At 49.9% G+C, this 15973-nt stretch overlaps 1 protein-coding gene across 1 annotated transcript in view; it reads right to left on the bottom strand.

Moving 5' to 3' along the window:
• The window catches only part of PHLDB3 (pleckstrin homology like domain family B member 3), a 19115-nt gene extending 3860 nt beyond the window's left edge, over positions 1 to 15255 (bottom strand). Inside the window, exons 1-12 of the mRNA XM_007458579.1 lie at positions 15022 to 15255; positions 14165 to 14347; positions 13804 to 13941; positions 10736 to 10864; positions 10328 to 10490; positions 9233 to 9372; positions 8988 to 9071; positions 8565 to 8675; positions 2673 to 2772; positions 2431 to 2521; positions 2260 to 2347; positions 1950 to 2006 (exon numbers count right to left, since the gene is read on the bottom strand). Of these exons, the coding sequence (XP_007458641.1) occupies positions 1950 to 2006; positions 2260 to 2347; positions 2431 to 2521; positions 2673 to 2772; positions 8565 to 8675; positions 8988 to 9071; positions 9233 to 9372; positions 10328 to 10490; positions 10736 to 10864; positions 13804 to 13941; positions 14165 to 14347; positions 15022 to 15255 (1518 nt within the window). The remainder of the gene's footprint in view (positions 1 to 1949; positions 2007 to 2259; positions 2348 to 2430; positions 2522 to 2672; positions 2773 to 8564; positions 8676 to 8987; positions 9072 to 9232; positions 9373 to 10327; positions 10491 to 10735; positions 10865 to 13803; positions 13942 to 14164; positions 14348 to 15021) is intronic.
• Positions 15256 to 15973: the final 718 nt, after the last annotated feature.

Here is a 15973-nt window from a genome sequence, read left to right as displayed (position 1 = left end):
CCAAAAAAAAAAAAAAGGGCACCCACTGGGTCATCTCACCAAATCCACATGGTAACACTACTACTGATCACCACGTATGGAAGGTCCCACTCTGTGGCCGGCACTGTGCCAAGTGATCACCTTGTTGCCTCTCCAAAACAACCCATTATTGCCCCCATTTGACAGACGAGGAAACTGAGGCTTCTAGAGAGGAAGTGACTCACCAAGGTCACCCAGGTAGGATGTGGTAGAGCCGGGCCCCAATCCAGGACAGCAGGGTTGGGCTTGGGACTGTCAGCTCCCCCACTGCCCACCCGTGTCACCTCCATGGAATGCCTGCCCCTCTCGGAGCCTCAGTTTCCCTGAAACTACACTGAAACTCGGCGGTTATCACAGCACCCTCCACATGGGGCTGTTTCATGGATGAGCTGGCTGCTGGTGATTCCACTTCCAGGTGCGAATCCCGGAGACACACTTGCTCACGGGCACAAGAAGGCAGCTTGAGCTGTAAGGGGGTGGGGTGGGGGGGACAGTGCAGTCAACAGGGAACCGTTTAATAAATGATGATGCTACACAGCAGGAGTGCTTCAGTTTTAATGAGGTAGAGCTTATGCCTGAAACCAGAAGGCCCCACTGCCCTTCCCAATTTATTTTATTCCCGAACTCTTATCAGCACCTGACGTGCTACTTATTTTACTTATTGACGCTGCTTTTTGTCTCTCTCCCCTGCTAAACGCCAGCTTCTCCAAGGGCAGGGATTGTCACTTTGGTCACTGCTATATAACCCAGGGCCTACCACGCAGTAGGCCCTCTGTAAATACTGGGTTGAAATGAATAAGAAAATGCCAAATGGCTGAGAGAACCAAAAGCAGGTTGGGAATGATGTGCTCGATTACAAGGAAAATAAATTCACCAAATATGGTTTGATCGGTGTATGTAGGAAAGTATTAAAAAAAAAAGATTTGAACGCTTCTCCGCGATAGAAAACACCTGCACTTCCGGAGGTAAGCTGAGGGGAACTTCACTTTCCCCAATTCTGAAGTGTTTGTTATAACAAAAAGTATTCATGTTCTTAGTGTAGGTAGAAATTAATAAAATTTTAATAAGGAGCTGTCAGCTAAATCTAGAGTGTGAGAAATTCTACAGGATAAGTGACTTTTCCCACAAATTAATGGCATTTTTTAAAGCAGGGAGGGAGGACTCTATCTCAGGGTTTTAAAAGACATTTTAACTAAATGCAGTGTGCGTGCTTTGTTTGGATCCAGATTCAAATAACCAACTATAAAAAGACATTTTGGAGACAATTAGGGAAATGGTGAATACGGATCATGTATCAGAAAGTTGCAAAATTATTAATAATCTCATAAACTATGACAGTGAAATTTTTGTTATGTTAAAAAAACCTTATCTATTGGAGATACATAGTGAGATATGAATGAAATGTCTGGAATTTGCTTTAAAATATTCCACTGCAGAGTGGGAATTAGGTGAGGATTCAGTACAACAAAGTTGGTAAGTAAAACAAGATTCAATATTGATGATCACTAGAGCTGCATGGTGGGTGGGTACATGGAGGTTTATTACCTTTGAATATGCTTGAATATTTCTATAATCAGAAGTTTTTTAAAAGAATCAAATAAATAAAAAATTCAAATAATATTTAAAAGCCCCAGCACGTGGTTACCCTCATTCTGCAGCAACTGCTGACTCTGACACCGGCACCCACTTACAGAAGACGGAACCCAGGCACAGAGAATGGAGCATGTCACCCGAGGACACGCCATGAATACAGACGACCCCGATGGGAACAGGAACTAGGCCTTTCGAGTTGCCCTTCCACTTGCCAAGCCCAGGATACTTTCCTGTGCCGTTGGAGGAGACTGACAGGATGAGATAAGACAGGGCAGAGGCCAGGGTGGCAAGACAGACCAGGGGAGTAGTGGTTGGGGAGGGTTAGGGGCGGGACTGACCATGATGGCAGGTACAGGGGGGTCTGAGGCACCTTCCGTGCTCCTTCTTGTCCCTTCCTGTGAGTACAGAAAGAAAACATCAAAGAGAATGCTAACCAATAATAAGTGGGAAAAACGTACTGGGTTCCTGGGTCCTGAGGCAGGAGGGGTCAGGGGTCTGGATCCTGGGTCTGAGGGAGGAGGGGCCGGGGGTCTGGATCCTGGGTCTGAGGGGGGAGGGGCCGGGGGCCTGTATCCTGGGGCTGAGGGGGGGAGGGGCCGGGGGTCTGGATCCTGGGGCTGAGGGAGGAGGGAGGGGCTGCCGTCTCACCCTGGCCTGGAGCAGCCGCTCCCTCTCTGCCACAGCCTGCTGCAGGAGGCGTTCCATACGGGCGATGTCCGGGTGGAGGGCGCCACAACTGGGAGCAGAGAACAGAGACGCGCAGGTTACAGCAGCCCGACTTCTTCCCCCCATCTCCCCACCTTCTCCCTGATGTCTCACCTATTTCTGGGGCCACAGTTCAGCAGCTGATAGAGGGGGTGTCTTCCGGAGTCTCTGGCTGAGGGCGGGAGGGCCGAGGCCTCCAGGGCTCCTGCAGGGAGAAGGGCTGGGGGGCTGGGATGCTCCCGTGTCTAAGCCCCTCCACCTCTCCCCCAACAGAGGCAGCCAGGTTCCTCCATCCTGTGCTGCAGGAGGGTGGTTAATGGGGGAAGAGCCTACGCAGGGGAGGGGTACGTACTCACCAGTACAATAGAAGGACAGAGGCCGGGGGGATCCCCTCTGGCTCACTCTCTCGCCCCTCTTCCGGGGCAGGCTTCCAGTCCTCTGGAGGCCAATGGAGCCCTGAAAACACACAACGCCCACGCACACAGGAAAAGATGCTCAGGCTCCACCATGAAGTTGGAGAACCGCCAAGTAAAACCACCATCTCACTGGCACAGATCAAAAAGCCACTGTAAACGTGATGCTGAGTGAAAGCAGCCAGTCACAAAGGACCACACAGTGTAACATCCAGAATGGGCAGATCCAGGGAGACAGGAAGTGGGTTAGCGGTTTCCAGGGCCTGGGAGGAGAGGGGAATTGAGGGGTGATGGCTAAAGGGTATGAGGTTTCTTTAGGGATAATGAATATGTTCTAAAATTGATTGTGGTGATGGTTGCACAACTCGGTGACTATACTAAAACCCCCTGAATTGTACGCTTTAAACGGGTGAATTGTAGCATAGGTGAACTATATATCTTGATAAAACTGTTAAAAAAAAACCCAAAAGCCCGCGGTGTTGGTGGGAGTGTGCGAAACCCAGGTGCGCTCCACAATGCTGGGGGCCGTTTTATTGGAACAACCGCTATGGAGGCCAGTTTGGCTCCTTTTTTAAAGTCAATGAAAAAAAAAAAAAGAATAGGAAAAGAAAAACAAACAAAAACAGAAAAGAAAATCAAAATGACAAATGCATAGGTACCTTTGAGCCCCAATTCCACTTCTAGGACTATATCTGTGGAGACACTCAGACATGTGCAAAATGACCTGATTTCAAGGTTAATCCCCAAAGATGCCCGGAGACCACCTAAGTGCCCATCAAAAGGAGGCAGGGATAAACTAGGGATCATCTGCATGGAGGAAGACTCCAAAGCATATAAAAAGGAGGAGGATGCTGTTTTTATCAGACAGAGTAACAGGGCTTCCCTGGTGGCGTGGTGTTTGAGAGTCCGCCTGCCGATGCAGGGGACACGGGTTCGTGCCCCGGTCCGGGAAGATGCCACAAGCCGCGGAGTGGCTGGGCCCATGAGCCATGGCCGCTGAGCCTGCGCGTCTGGAGCCTGTGCTCCGCAACGGGAGAGGCCACAACAGTGAGAGGCCCGCGTACCGCAAAAACAAAAACAAAAACAAAAAGAGGGGGAACGTATATACGTGACTGTTTAAATACAGAGGACCTCTGGGAAGACGGGAGACACTAGTAACCCTGGCCACTCCTGGGAGGTGAACTGTGTGGATGAAAACAATGGTGGGAAAGGTCTTTTCTCTGAATATCCTCCCATGAACTTTAAACTTGGAACAAAAGGAATATTAGTTTAAATAATAATAATAATAAACATGATAACCAAATGCAACCTGTGTTCCTAGATCAGAAAAATTTTTTTTTTCTTTTTTTGTTTTTTGCTTAAAAAAAAAACATTTGTGGGACAACTGGCAAAAATATGAATCACATCTGTGGACTTGAATAATATTGTCTCAATGGTAGCTTCGGAATGTGATCGCTGTACTGTTGTTATGTACGAGAATGGCCTTGACCTTAGGTAATAAGAATAGAAGTATTCAGGGGTAAAGGGGAATCATGCTTCAGAAAAGAAGAATAAACTGTGTGTGTGTATGTGGGTGGGTGTGTACAGAGAGAGAATAAGAAAGCAAATGTCAAATGTGGTAAAATGTTAATCACAGAATCTGGGTGACAGGTATGCAGGAATTCTAGTATTCCTGCAATTTCTGTAAGTCTTAAATCATTTCAAAATAAAAAAAACTACCAAAAAATGAAAACAAAATTATTTGAGAGTAATAACGACAGAAAACTGAAATCATTTCTTAAAGAAAAAAAACAGCAAAAACTCTGCCTGGACAATAAAAATAAATAAGTTGCATAATTTGAACACCAGTAGGGATACTCACTGCTCAAATATATGTAATCCACAAGTTGATAATAATACGAAAATAAAAATTGAATTGGTCACCTTGGAGGATGCAGGAGAACCAACTCTATTCTGAAGACAGGAGAATGAAGTGAAACCATCAAGCATTTTCCCTATATTTCTAACAAAAACCATATCCCTGGGTAACCAAATAATTAATGACGGCAAGTCCCTCTTTCTTTTTTCTTTTTCTTTTTTTTGGCTGCACCACCCGGCATGTGGGATCTCAGTTCCCCTCCATTAGAAGCTCGGAGTCCTAACCACTGGACCGCCAGGGACCCCCTGGATGTGATTTTCTAGATTCATAATATTTTAAAACGTTTTTTAGAATAGTGACCAACATTTATCAAGTGCCTAACAGTGTACTTGGCCCTCGGCAGACCCATTTAAGCTTATAAAAGCCCTGGGAGTCGGGAAAGTTTTGCTCTGCTTCACAAAGAGGAAACCGAGTCCCAAGTTCCTGTGGCTCTTTACTCTTTCCTTCCTTCAACTGATATTCCCAGCACTCCTCAGCTGAGAGACCTTAGATTGTTGGTACTGAGGGAAAAGGTGGGTAAGAGAGACCCAAGCCTTGTCTCCATGGCGCTGACATTGTAGGAACTGAATGAGCCATCGTACAAATAAGTGTATCATCAGAAATCGCTGTGAGTGAAGAGTGTGTTATAAAAGGGTGATATAAAAAAGGATCACCTTCCAACTGGAGGACCAGGAACAGCCTTCTGAACACTGAACCTAAGGCCCAAAAGATAAGAGCTGGTCAGGGGAAATTCCCTGAGAGTCTAGCGGTTAGGACTCCGGGCTTTCATTGCCAAGGGCCTGGGTTCGATCCCTAGTCAGAGAACTAAGATCTCACAAGTCCTGTGGCAGGGCCAAAAAAAAAAAAGTTGGCCAGGGGAGACTGAGGGGAAGGGTGTTCCAGATGGCAGGATCAGCAAGTGCAAAGGCCCTGAGGCAGGAACAAGTATGGAGTGCTGGTGGGTCAGTGCTCCTACAGCTGAGCAGTCAGTACGGGGAGGGGGATGGTGAGAGGTAGGCAGGGGTCAGACCACACAGGGACTTGTGGGCCATGGTGAGGAGACTGGGGGAATCATGGAAGGCTTTTGGTGGGAAGAGCTGAAGTAGGAGGGATGAAGATCACTCTGGCTGTTGTTTGGGGAATAGATTATTGGGAGACAAAAACTAAAATAGAGAAAACCAGTGAGGAGGCTGGTATAGGGTGGGAGTGGGCGGAATAAGAATGATAAAATTACAATAATACCAATCAATATAACTCTAATCACAGTAACAGGTGCCCACATTACTGAGCACCTGTTATGTGCCAGGCATCAATCACACTAAGAGTTTTAATGCATTAACCAATGAATGCCGTTATTATTCCCATTTTGCAGCTAAGTAAATTGAGGCACAGAGCTGTATCTAAGGTCAGCCAGCTAGGAAGTGGCAGAACAGGTACTGGAACCCAAGGTACTCTTAGTCATCACATGATCCTGGCAAGAAGGTATAGAATTTGAGAAGGATTTAATAGGACTTGGAGGGAGAGAGAGGAAGGGGCAAGGAGGAGTCATTTGTTAATCCCTGCATTCATTTATCCACTTGTTTACGGTTTATCTGGCTGAGTAAATAAACACTCCCTGGGCTCCTCGTGTATCCCGAGGTCCCCGGTCCCTCCCTCTGAGCTGGTGCTAACCAGTCACCCATTTAGGTTCTGAAGGATCCCTGAGAAATCCTCATCTCCTGAAAGGCACAGGCTGTGGAAACAGGCAGCCTGGCTTCAAACCTAGCTCTGCTGCTTAGCTGGGTGTGTGACTTTGGTAAGTCACGGCTCTTCTCAGGGAGATTCCCCCTCTGTAAAGTGAGCAACGTTCCGCTGCCCTGCCATGGCTGATGCAAGGATTCAATGAGTGACCTCATGCAAAACACACAAAAGAGTGCCCAGCACAGCCACCAGCGTCCAGGGGGTCAGTGTCTGACCCCCAGGTGACACCCAGGTGCAAGGTGGGTATGGGATCCACGCCAGTGGGTATAGGGTCCACCTGGCCTTAGAAGTTCCATGTACACAGGAGCCAATGACTCAGGTAACACCTCTATAGGAATGGACCCAGCTTCCCACCAAGTATTTATAGATATGCAATTTACTTATAAGGGTCATATTTACCCTAAGTCACGTTGCCCGGCAACACAGCTGACAATCCACCTTTATCAAGCTTCCAGCTAGAAAGTTACAAAAGCTCTGGTAACCCTTTACCCAGATAATAATAGGGCCTATTTCTGCAGGTTCTTCTGAGCAAAAAATAAAATTATATATACATAAAATTTCATGAATGTGTAAGGTATATTATTGAATTGCACATCCATGAAACAATAATTATATAATATTAGTATACAATAATATAATATATATTAGGTTGACGCACTTCAAACTGTCAGTATTTGACTGTTTCTCACCTCCAAATAATAGCAACTTCATGCGGCTCGAAGGCATTAAGATGGCTTTGAGCAGATCCTGGCCTACGTTAAGTGCTTAAAATTAATATTAATATGAATATTGTTCATATTAATTAATAAGATAATGCATATTATATTAGACAACATAAACAATTAAATATTATAACAGACAATATAATTAATTAGATAATAATTGATATTAATTTGTTATTATTATTGTGGGTACAAAGACACACATACATGGATCTTCATAACAGCATTGCTTATACTGCAGAAAAACTCCAATCACTATCCTCAGAGGGAGGGCTGGCTCAGTGCCTCCACGTAGAACTGTGTGCCACACAGAAGCTCAGAGTGGTTCAGAGCATAGGCTCTGAAAACAGAGTGCCTGGGTTCAAATCCCAGCTCTGCCGCATACTAGCTGGTTAAGAAACTTCCCCTTTCTGCCTCAGTTTCTTCATCTATAAAATGGAAAGAAGAACCCAACTTATAGAGTTGTTGCAAAGACTAAATGAGTGAGTCCACATGAGGCATTTAAAACAGTGCCTGGCACGCTATGAAGACTCCACAAATGTTAACTGTCATTACGGCTGTTATTGTTTATATCATTATTACAGAGCCATTGAAAAGGAAGCGGCAGCTCTAAATGTATCAGTGGAAAACAATCTCCACGACAGAGTCTTAAGCTAGAAAATAAAAGCCAACTAGTAGCTAATAGACATGTTTCTGAGAAAAACATTTACATGATAGAACAAGAGCTCCCAATTTCTAAGTGCTGGCCCCCTATCCACACGACTGAAACAAAACTCTTTTCATTGACTATTCACCCCTACCTCACACATAGCACTCTGCCACTGTCTACTCTATTTCATTTTAAAAGTTGGTAGCCGGACTTCCTTGGTGGTCCAGTGGGTGACACTCCACACTCCCAATGCTGGGGGCCCAGGTTCCATCCCTGGGTTTCATCCCTGGTCGGGGAACTAGATCCCGCATGCCGCAACTAACAGTCCGCATGCCACAACTAAAAAAGATACCACATTCTGCAACAAAGATCCCGCGGGCCGCAACTAAGACCCGGCGCAGCCAAAATAAATAAATAAATAAATATTTTAAAAAAAAACAGTTGGTAGCAACATACTCAATAAATGTTTTAACCCATTAATAAGCTGGGGTCCCCGGCTTTAAGAAGATCTGGAAGAAAGGATATTCAAGAAACAAGTAGCTGCCCTGCTTTTGGGGAGGGAGCCAGGGGCCAGTGGGGTGGAGAGAGGAGGCCTTCTTAGCAATATGCCTGGTTGGGTGGCTTTTAAAATTTACACCTGGGTAGGCACAGTCCCATTTCTCCAGGGGAGGGGTGGGGTGTTAGGCAGAAGAAAGAAAACGAATAATAAAGCTGGAGGCTGATAAACATTAATACCACTTGATCAGCCTTCCCTCTCCCCCAGGCCCACCGCAGTGAAAGCCACAGTTACCAGTGAGACCCAGGGTGAAGAGGCATTGGGGGGGCACCTGGAGGGAGCTGTGAACGGAGAAGAGGCAGGAAGAGGTGGCGGCGGCAGCGTGAGCAGTGGGGTCCTGGAGAACCAGCAGCTGGCGATCTGTCTTCTGGGTGAACAGGAGCTGCAGGAGAACAGGTGGGGTGGCTGGCCGCTGGAAGGATGCTCTGGTCCATGCTTCCAGAGCCAGCCCATTTCTTGGATGGAAAAACAAAGGTTCAAGGTCCCAAGAGAGCTGAAACGTGGTCTCGGTGAGGGAGGACTATGGGCAGAGATGACTGGTTCCCTGAGGAACCTGGAGGCTGGACCTCCTGCATCCCAGGGGGAAAAGGGACTAGGGGTTGAGAATCGTGGATCCCAAGGGAGAAGGGGGCAGGGGCCCCAGACTCCTGGGTCTGAGGAAGGAGGGGCTGACAGGCGCATGAAATCCCCATACCTTGGTGAGGGCCTGGTTGGACTCAGAGAAGTCCCCGCCAGGGGTTCCCTGAAGGCAATTAAGCTTGAACAGTCTGCTCCGTTCCTAGGGGACAGCAAGACATCAACGGCTGCCACACCTCAGGGTCGGAAAGGGCCATCCCAGCAGCTCTCCCTGATGCCAGGAGACATCTGGGGTGCAGGGAGGCAATGGGATGCCCTAGGGGGAAGTGAGGAAAGTAGGACAGGTGCCTGGGGTGAACTTACCTGGGTCAGGGCCTGAAGGGCCTCCTCCTTCTTCTGGCTCAGCCCCCGGCTCTCAGCTGCCATCTGCTCCCCCAGTGACTTGAGCTGCTCCTCCAAGACCTGGATCCGGCGCTGCAGGGCACCCCCCAGAGCACTGGTTACTCAGCTGCCCCAGGGTCCCCAGGCTGGTTCCCACAGAATCAGGTCCTCCTTGAGAGCTTGGGGTTTGTTCCACCCCATAACAGAAACCCTGGCATTTGGGTGCCTGGGAGGGGGTGGGGGACTTAGAGTTAACCTCCGTGGTGTCCTCCTCCCCTTTGGGGGGTCCAGAGAGACTTGAAGTTGAGTTGGAGGGATGGAGGATCCAGAATCCAGAGACCGAGAAAGACGGAGACACAGAGAAAGTCACCGTTGCCAAGAACAGAGAGAGAAAGAAAGGGAAAGACAGAGACAAACCAGAAGAGATACAGAAAAGAAGAACCAAGACAGACCCCAAAAGACAGAGGTGCAGAGACAAGACAGAAACAGAACAGAAACAGACAGAAGCCGTGAGACAGAAATGGGAAAAGAGACAGTGACAGGAAAAAGATCCAGAAATAGAGGCGGGGAAAGGAGACCCACATTAGAACTTTCTAATCCCAAACCCTGCGAACCTTTGTATTAAATACAGTCAAAATGTTGCTTTTTCCGGTGGGACTTGTCAGACCCTTGAATGTGAAGCCCCCAGAAAGAACTAGTGAGAGCATCATTTGGGATGAGGGCTTGAGAGGCAGGGAGCCTAGTGGCGAAGACGTAGTGAGTTCAGATCCCGGCTCTGTCCTTTATGAACTAAGTGACCTTGGAAAAGATTACTTGAGCACCTTGACCTTGAGTTTCTTCACTTATAAAATGGGAAAAAATATTAAGACGTGTCTCCCAGGATTGTTGTAAGGATTCAAGGACTCAATATTCGTGAAACATTTAGGACCGTGCCCAGCACATGGTAGGTGCTCAATAAATGTCAGCAACTGTCATTACTATTTTGAAATACGTGACACAGGGAAGACACGAGGACAAAGAAGGGAGCAGAGGAGACAGAGGGCAACGGCGAGGGAGGCAGGGCTAGCCCAGCCCGACTCACCCTGTGCTGCACCACGCTGGCCTGGAGTTCCTGGACCTTGGGGTCCAGTGCCCGGGCCTTGGGACTGTCCCAATCCTCCTCCCACTGGCTCTCCCGCTCCAGTTGCTGGAATTCCAGGTCCTCATAGGCATGCTGGGCCACATCCAGCTGTTCCTTCATCTGTGGGGGAAACACAAAAAGGCTGGAGGCCTGGACCTAGGAACCAGGAGGGTAGTGGGCTGGGGCCAGGAATCCTGGGCAATGAGGGAGGAGCGGCTGAGGATCTAGATTCCAGAGTCCTGGGGGTTAGGGAGCTGGAGCCCGAGCTACTAGGTGGGTGGGGAAGCAGAGGACTGAGGGCCTGGATGTCTGGGTCCTGAGTGGCCTGGACACCAGGTCCCTGAGTGGGTCCAGTGGACCCTCACCTCCTGCACTCCCTGCAGAAGCCGCTCACGCTGGTCTTCCGGCTGCAAGTCGAGCTGCCCCTGGGCCTCCCGGAGTCTCTGGCGAAGACCCTCCACACGATCCCGCTCCTGGCTCAGGTGCCTCTGCTCCTGAATGAACAACCAGGCTCTTAGCCTCAGCCTGAGCACAGGGAGGGAAACAGAGGCCAGCGGGGGCCAGGCCAGCCAGATCTCAAATCCCTCCCTGTCTGGGGTGTTGGCTCTATGAGGGCAGGGACCCTGTCTGACTGGTTCACACTTACACAGGCCCACCCAGGGCAGGTGTCAAGTAAACAGCTGTTTAAGAAATGAATGAGGGGACAGATGAGTGGATAAAGAAGATGTGGTGTATATATACACAATGGAATATTACTCAGCCATTAAAAAAATGAAATAACACCATTTGCAGAAACACGAATGGAACTAGAGATTATCATACTAAGTGAAGTAAGTCAGAAAGAGAAAGACAAATACCATATGATATCACTTACATGTGGAATCTAAAATATGACACAAATGAACTAATCTACGAAACAGAAACAGACTCACAGACATAGAGCACAGACTTGTGGTTGCCAGGGTTGGAGATGGGGGAGGGATAGATTGGGAGTTGGAGTTAGCAGATGCAAACTATTATATACAGAATCGATAAACAACAAGGTCCTACTATATAGTGCAAAGAACTATATTCAATATACTGTGATAAACCATAATGGAAAAGAATATGATAAAGAATGTATATATATATATATATATATATATGTATAACTGAATCACTTTGCTGTACAGCAGAAATTAACACAACATTGTAAATCAACTATATTTCAATTAAATAAGTTAAAAAAAAATGAATGAGGGAATGAATGCAAAATATATCCAGGCTGGGTGATTGATACTGGGGACCCAGAAGGGGGTTTGACCTGGGCCCTGTGCTCCAGCAGGGGACACAGTCAGTTACAGTCTGGGACAATCAGGGCAGTGAAACACAGAGACTGTGGGAACCCAGAACGTGGGGAGCAATTTCTACTGGGGTAATCCTAGGCTTCCTGGATGTGAGGATTTTAAGGTGAGTCTCAAAAAAACAGGGAGTATTTGGGAATTCCCTGGCTGTTCAGTGGTTAGGGCCCCATGCCTCATTGCAGGGGGCATGGGTTCGACCCCCAGTCAGGGAACTAAAATCCCACATGCTGTGTGGCGTGGCTGGAAAAACAAAAACAAAAAATAAACAAAAACAGGGAGTATTTAGAGTGGTGGAGATAGAGGGGGCTGGAAGGGCATTTTGGAGAGGGGAACAGCATGGAGCAAATGAGTGGAAGTTGAAAAGTACAGGAAGTGTAGGGACAAACTCTGGTCAAGAAGGGAGAAGGTGGGGTAGAGGGAAGAGATGGGGGGCACAGGTGGGACATGACAGTGGAAAGGCAGGCAAGGTGCAGCTCACATTCGGTTTGGCCCACCAGGCTGAGGAGCCCTCATCCTGGGGCAATGGGGAGCCATGGAAGGACTGAAAGGATCTAGGTGTGGAATCATCCCTCTGGGAGATAGGCTTGAGGGGTTGAGACCAGCTCTTTCATGAGTCCTCCAAGCAATAAGAGTGAGGTGAGGTCTGAGCAGTGCAGATATAAAGGAGACAGATTAGAAAGAGAGGTTCAGGGAGCACAAAGAACAGGACATGGTGACTGACAGGCTTTGGGTGAGAGATAAGGAGGCACGCAGAGCGAGGCTCAGGACTCTGACCTGGTGGCCAAAGGGACAGTGATACAGGGACAGTGTGGAAAAGGGAGTTGCTGAGGTCACCTTTGGATAAGGTGAATGAGAAGGGGCCAGACTCCTGAGTCTGAGGGAGGACGGGCTGGGGGCCTGGACTCCTGGGTTAGAGGGAGGAGGGGCTGGGGTCTGGAATCCCAGGTCCTGGGGGAGGAAGGAGCATCTAGGAACCAGTATCCTAGGAAGCGGGACACGTAGGTCTACATTTTGAGAGAGAAATCAGGGCTGGGAGAAATATAGGCTCTTTGAAGTAAATGAAGACTCCGGACCCAGCCCCAGGAAATTCCAATATATAAGGGCAAAGAGAGAGTTAGATAGAATTACAAAGTTACCATTTTCCAACCTATAGTGCCAACTGGTCCAAGCAATGACCACCAATGGATGTTAAAGCCTTTAGGTAAATGACTATCACTAAGGCATCAGACTGACCTCACTGAGGTCTGGAGGACCAGAGACAATGTCCCCCTGACCCAGCACATCTGAATTTGACCCAGCCTCTACATCTAACCAACCACCCGCTTCCAGGAAGAGAAACGAGATAAAGGACACCCCCGGCAGTCAACAGGTCACACACTGACCATGGAACAGAAGACCTGGTTTCTCCAACAAATAGTACAGTAAACAGGGACCATTAGACGTGAAACAACACACACAGGCATTTCACCAACTACAACATACTTGGCCTCTGGGGGGCCGGATTCAAACAGCCAACTGTTAGCTGTTTTTGAGACAACCTCGGACCCATGAAAACTGACTGGAAATGAGACAGTATTAAGAACTTATTAATTCTTCAGGTGTGACAATGATATGGGGATAATGTTTTTTTAAAAGGAGTTCTTATCTATAAGATAAGAACTAAAGCATTTACAGGCAATATGATGTCTGGGATTGGCTTTCAAAACTAGGGACAGGGGAGCCAGTTGGGGGATAGGAAACAGGAATGGAGGATTAATCCCTGCTGAAGCTGGGGAGCACGCCACCTGGCAGCCTGTCTGACTCCTCTATTTTTGTTGGTTTGATGTTTTTCACAATATGACATTTAAAGAGCAGAGAGAGATGGGGCAAAGGAAGATGAACCAGTGAGTCAGGCCCCAAAGTCATGGACAAGGAGGGAGGAGCAAAACAGGAAGAGGCATAGGCCCACTCCCCGCGCCCTGCCCCCAGCCCAAGGATCCCCGTTTGGGAAATGGGGATAACCTCAGGGCCCAGGGCCCAGAAGCACCACAAGGAATGTCTGTCCAACAAGGAAGAAAACTGAGGAGGAAGACCCAGCAGGGCAAACAGACCTGTTCCCGCTGCTCTTGGACGCCCTTTTCTGAGTCCACCTGCTGCCCCAGCAGCTCCCAGAGCTGCTCCTCCTCGCACCAGACGGCCACTCGCTCCCCAGCCAGTTCACCCCGAAGCAGGGTCACCTCCACCTCCATCTGCGGAGAGAATACAAGGCCTGGGACCCAGAGGCCTGGGTCTGAGTAGGAGGGGGCTGGGGGCTTGGACACCTGGGTCTGAACGAGGGACCTGTGAATCTGAACTCCTGGATTCGGAGAGAGGATGGAGCTGGGCTCCCGCAGTTGGAAAGGACCGGGAGTCTGGCCTTGCGGGGTTCCCCAAGAGTTGGGGGCAGAATTCCCAAGAGGTCTGCAGCCTCACCTGGATCCTCAGTTCCTTCCTCTGACGCTGTAGCTCCCTCACTCGCTGCTCCAACAAAGCCACGCGAGTCAGTGCCTCCAACTGCTGGGCTCTAAGCCGCCGCGCCGCCCCTCGCACCCCTTCCCCAGCCTGAGAGGCTGCGGGTGGCTTGGCCGGGATCTGAACGGAAGGCAAAGCCTTCACCTGCGGTTGAAGAGGGCGTGGTCAATTGGGGAGGACTCGCCCCCTGCAGTCACTAAATAGGTCTGTTCTCCATCCCAAACATCCCCTCAGGCGGTCTGAGTCGGCGTTTAACTCTACCACCAAGTTCTTTTAATTCAAGGAGGGGAAGGTGCAGGTCCGGGGACCGCTCGGCCTCGGGAGGTGGCCCAGGGGCTCGCAGTGCCCAGGGGCACAGAGCCGACACAAGGATGGTGTTTCTTTTTCTTTATCCAGTTCCCATTCTCTTGGCGTCACGTCTTCGAAGGTCCTGCATCTCTTTCTCTCCCCCCGGGTCTCCTTGAGTCTTTCCCCCTTTTATCTGGGCTTCATCTTCCTGACCCAGTATCTGTCTTCCGTCTCTGAATCGCTATTTCTCTTTCTCCCTTGGAGTATCTCCATCTCTCAAGGTTTCTCTGTCTCTCTTTCTGTTTCTCTGAGCATCTTTGTTTCTGAGTTTCTGCCTGTGTCTCTATCCCCATCTCTCTGAGTCTCTGTCTCTGGTCTTTCAGTGTCTCTAACTCTTTTGGGTCTTTGTCTCTCAGTCTCCCTGTCTCTGGGTCTCTGTCTATCTGGTCTTTCTATACCTGTCTCTCTGTCACCCGTTTGGGTCTGTCTCTCTGGGTCCCCCCGTGGCTCTCGCCCTCCGGGTCCCTCACCGCATCGCGGCTGCTCTCCGTGCAGCTGCCTTCTCCCACCTCTTCCTCTTCCTCCGTCTGCTGCTCAGCCCCTTGGCCGCTCGGAAGCTCTGCTGGGGCCTCGGGCACCTCCTGCTCGCGGGAGTCCTCGGGGAGCTCCCGGGGCTGGGCGGCCCCTTGAGATCGGACCTCTGCGTCGCATTCGGGGACCGCGGGCGGCGGGGTCCCCTCGTCCGGGCTGCTCCGTGTCCCCATGGCCTCTGCGGACTCCTGTCGGGTGGGCGGAGCCTGGAGTTCGGGAGGCGTGGCCCGGTAGCGTGGGGGCGGGGCCCAGGAGGGCTCAAGGCCCCGCCCGAAAGCTCTGGAGAGCGCTCCAGAGGCGGGGCCTAAGAGTTCAAAGGAGGCGACTGAGCATTCCTGAGGCGCGGCCTGGAGTTTCTAGGGGCGGGGTTCGATGGCTCCTAGGGCGTCACTCCCCCGGAGGCTTGACCAGAATTTGAGTCCGGGGTCCTAGTCCGCCCCCTACCGGCCTCTCCCTGCTATCCAGGTGTCGAGCCTTGTACTCTCCCAGCAGCCCCGCACAATCCCTTGGACCACTTTAGAGGGACCCCAACACCTTCTCCTTCGCGGACTCAGGAGTCGGGTTCCGCCGCGTCCTCTCTGGAGCCCAGTAATCTCAGCTCCGACCCCACTGTGCAAGGGAGCGGGCCCCCTGCCGCCTCACCGAGGGCTCCAGGAGTCGGGGCTCCTGGTCTCCCTCTCTCTGGAAGAACCAGGGGGCTTGAATCCTCGGCTCCTCCTGGAGCTAGATTCCAGAACTCCAGCCCCCTCCACCACCCAAGCCCCGGCCCCCTCACCGGCTCAGGCTTCGGTGCGCTCCCTTCTGCGCTCCGGCGCTGCAGTTTCTGCCCACTAGCCAGGTGGCTGGGGAAGAGGGAGGAGAGAGAGGCTGCTCTGTCCCCCTTCCCAGCAG

This window comes from Lipotes vexillifer, unplaced genomic scaffold, assembly GCF_000442215.2.
Source record: "Lipotes vexillifer unplaced genomic scaffold, Lipotes_vexillifer_v1.1 scaffold371, whole genome shotgun sequence".
Taxonomy (NCBI): domain Eukaryota; kingdom Metazoa; phylum Chordata; class Mammalia; order Artiodactyla; family Lipotidae; genus Lipotes; species Lipotes vexillifer.
The sequence above is the reverse complement of the archived record's forward strand: the minus strand, read 5'-3'. Positions and strand labels throughout refer to the sequence as shown.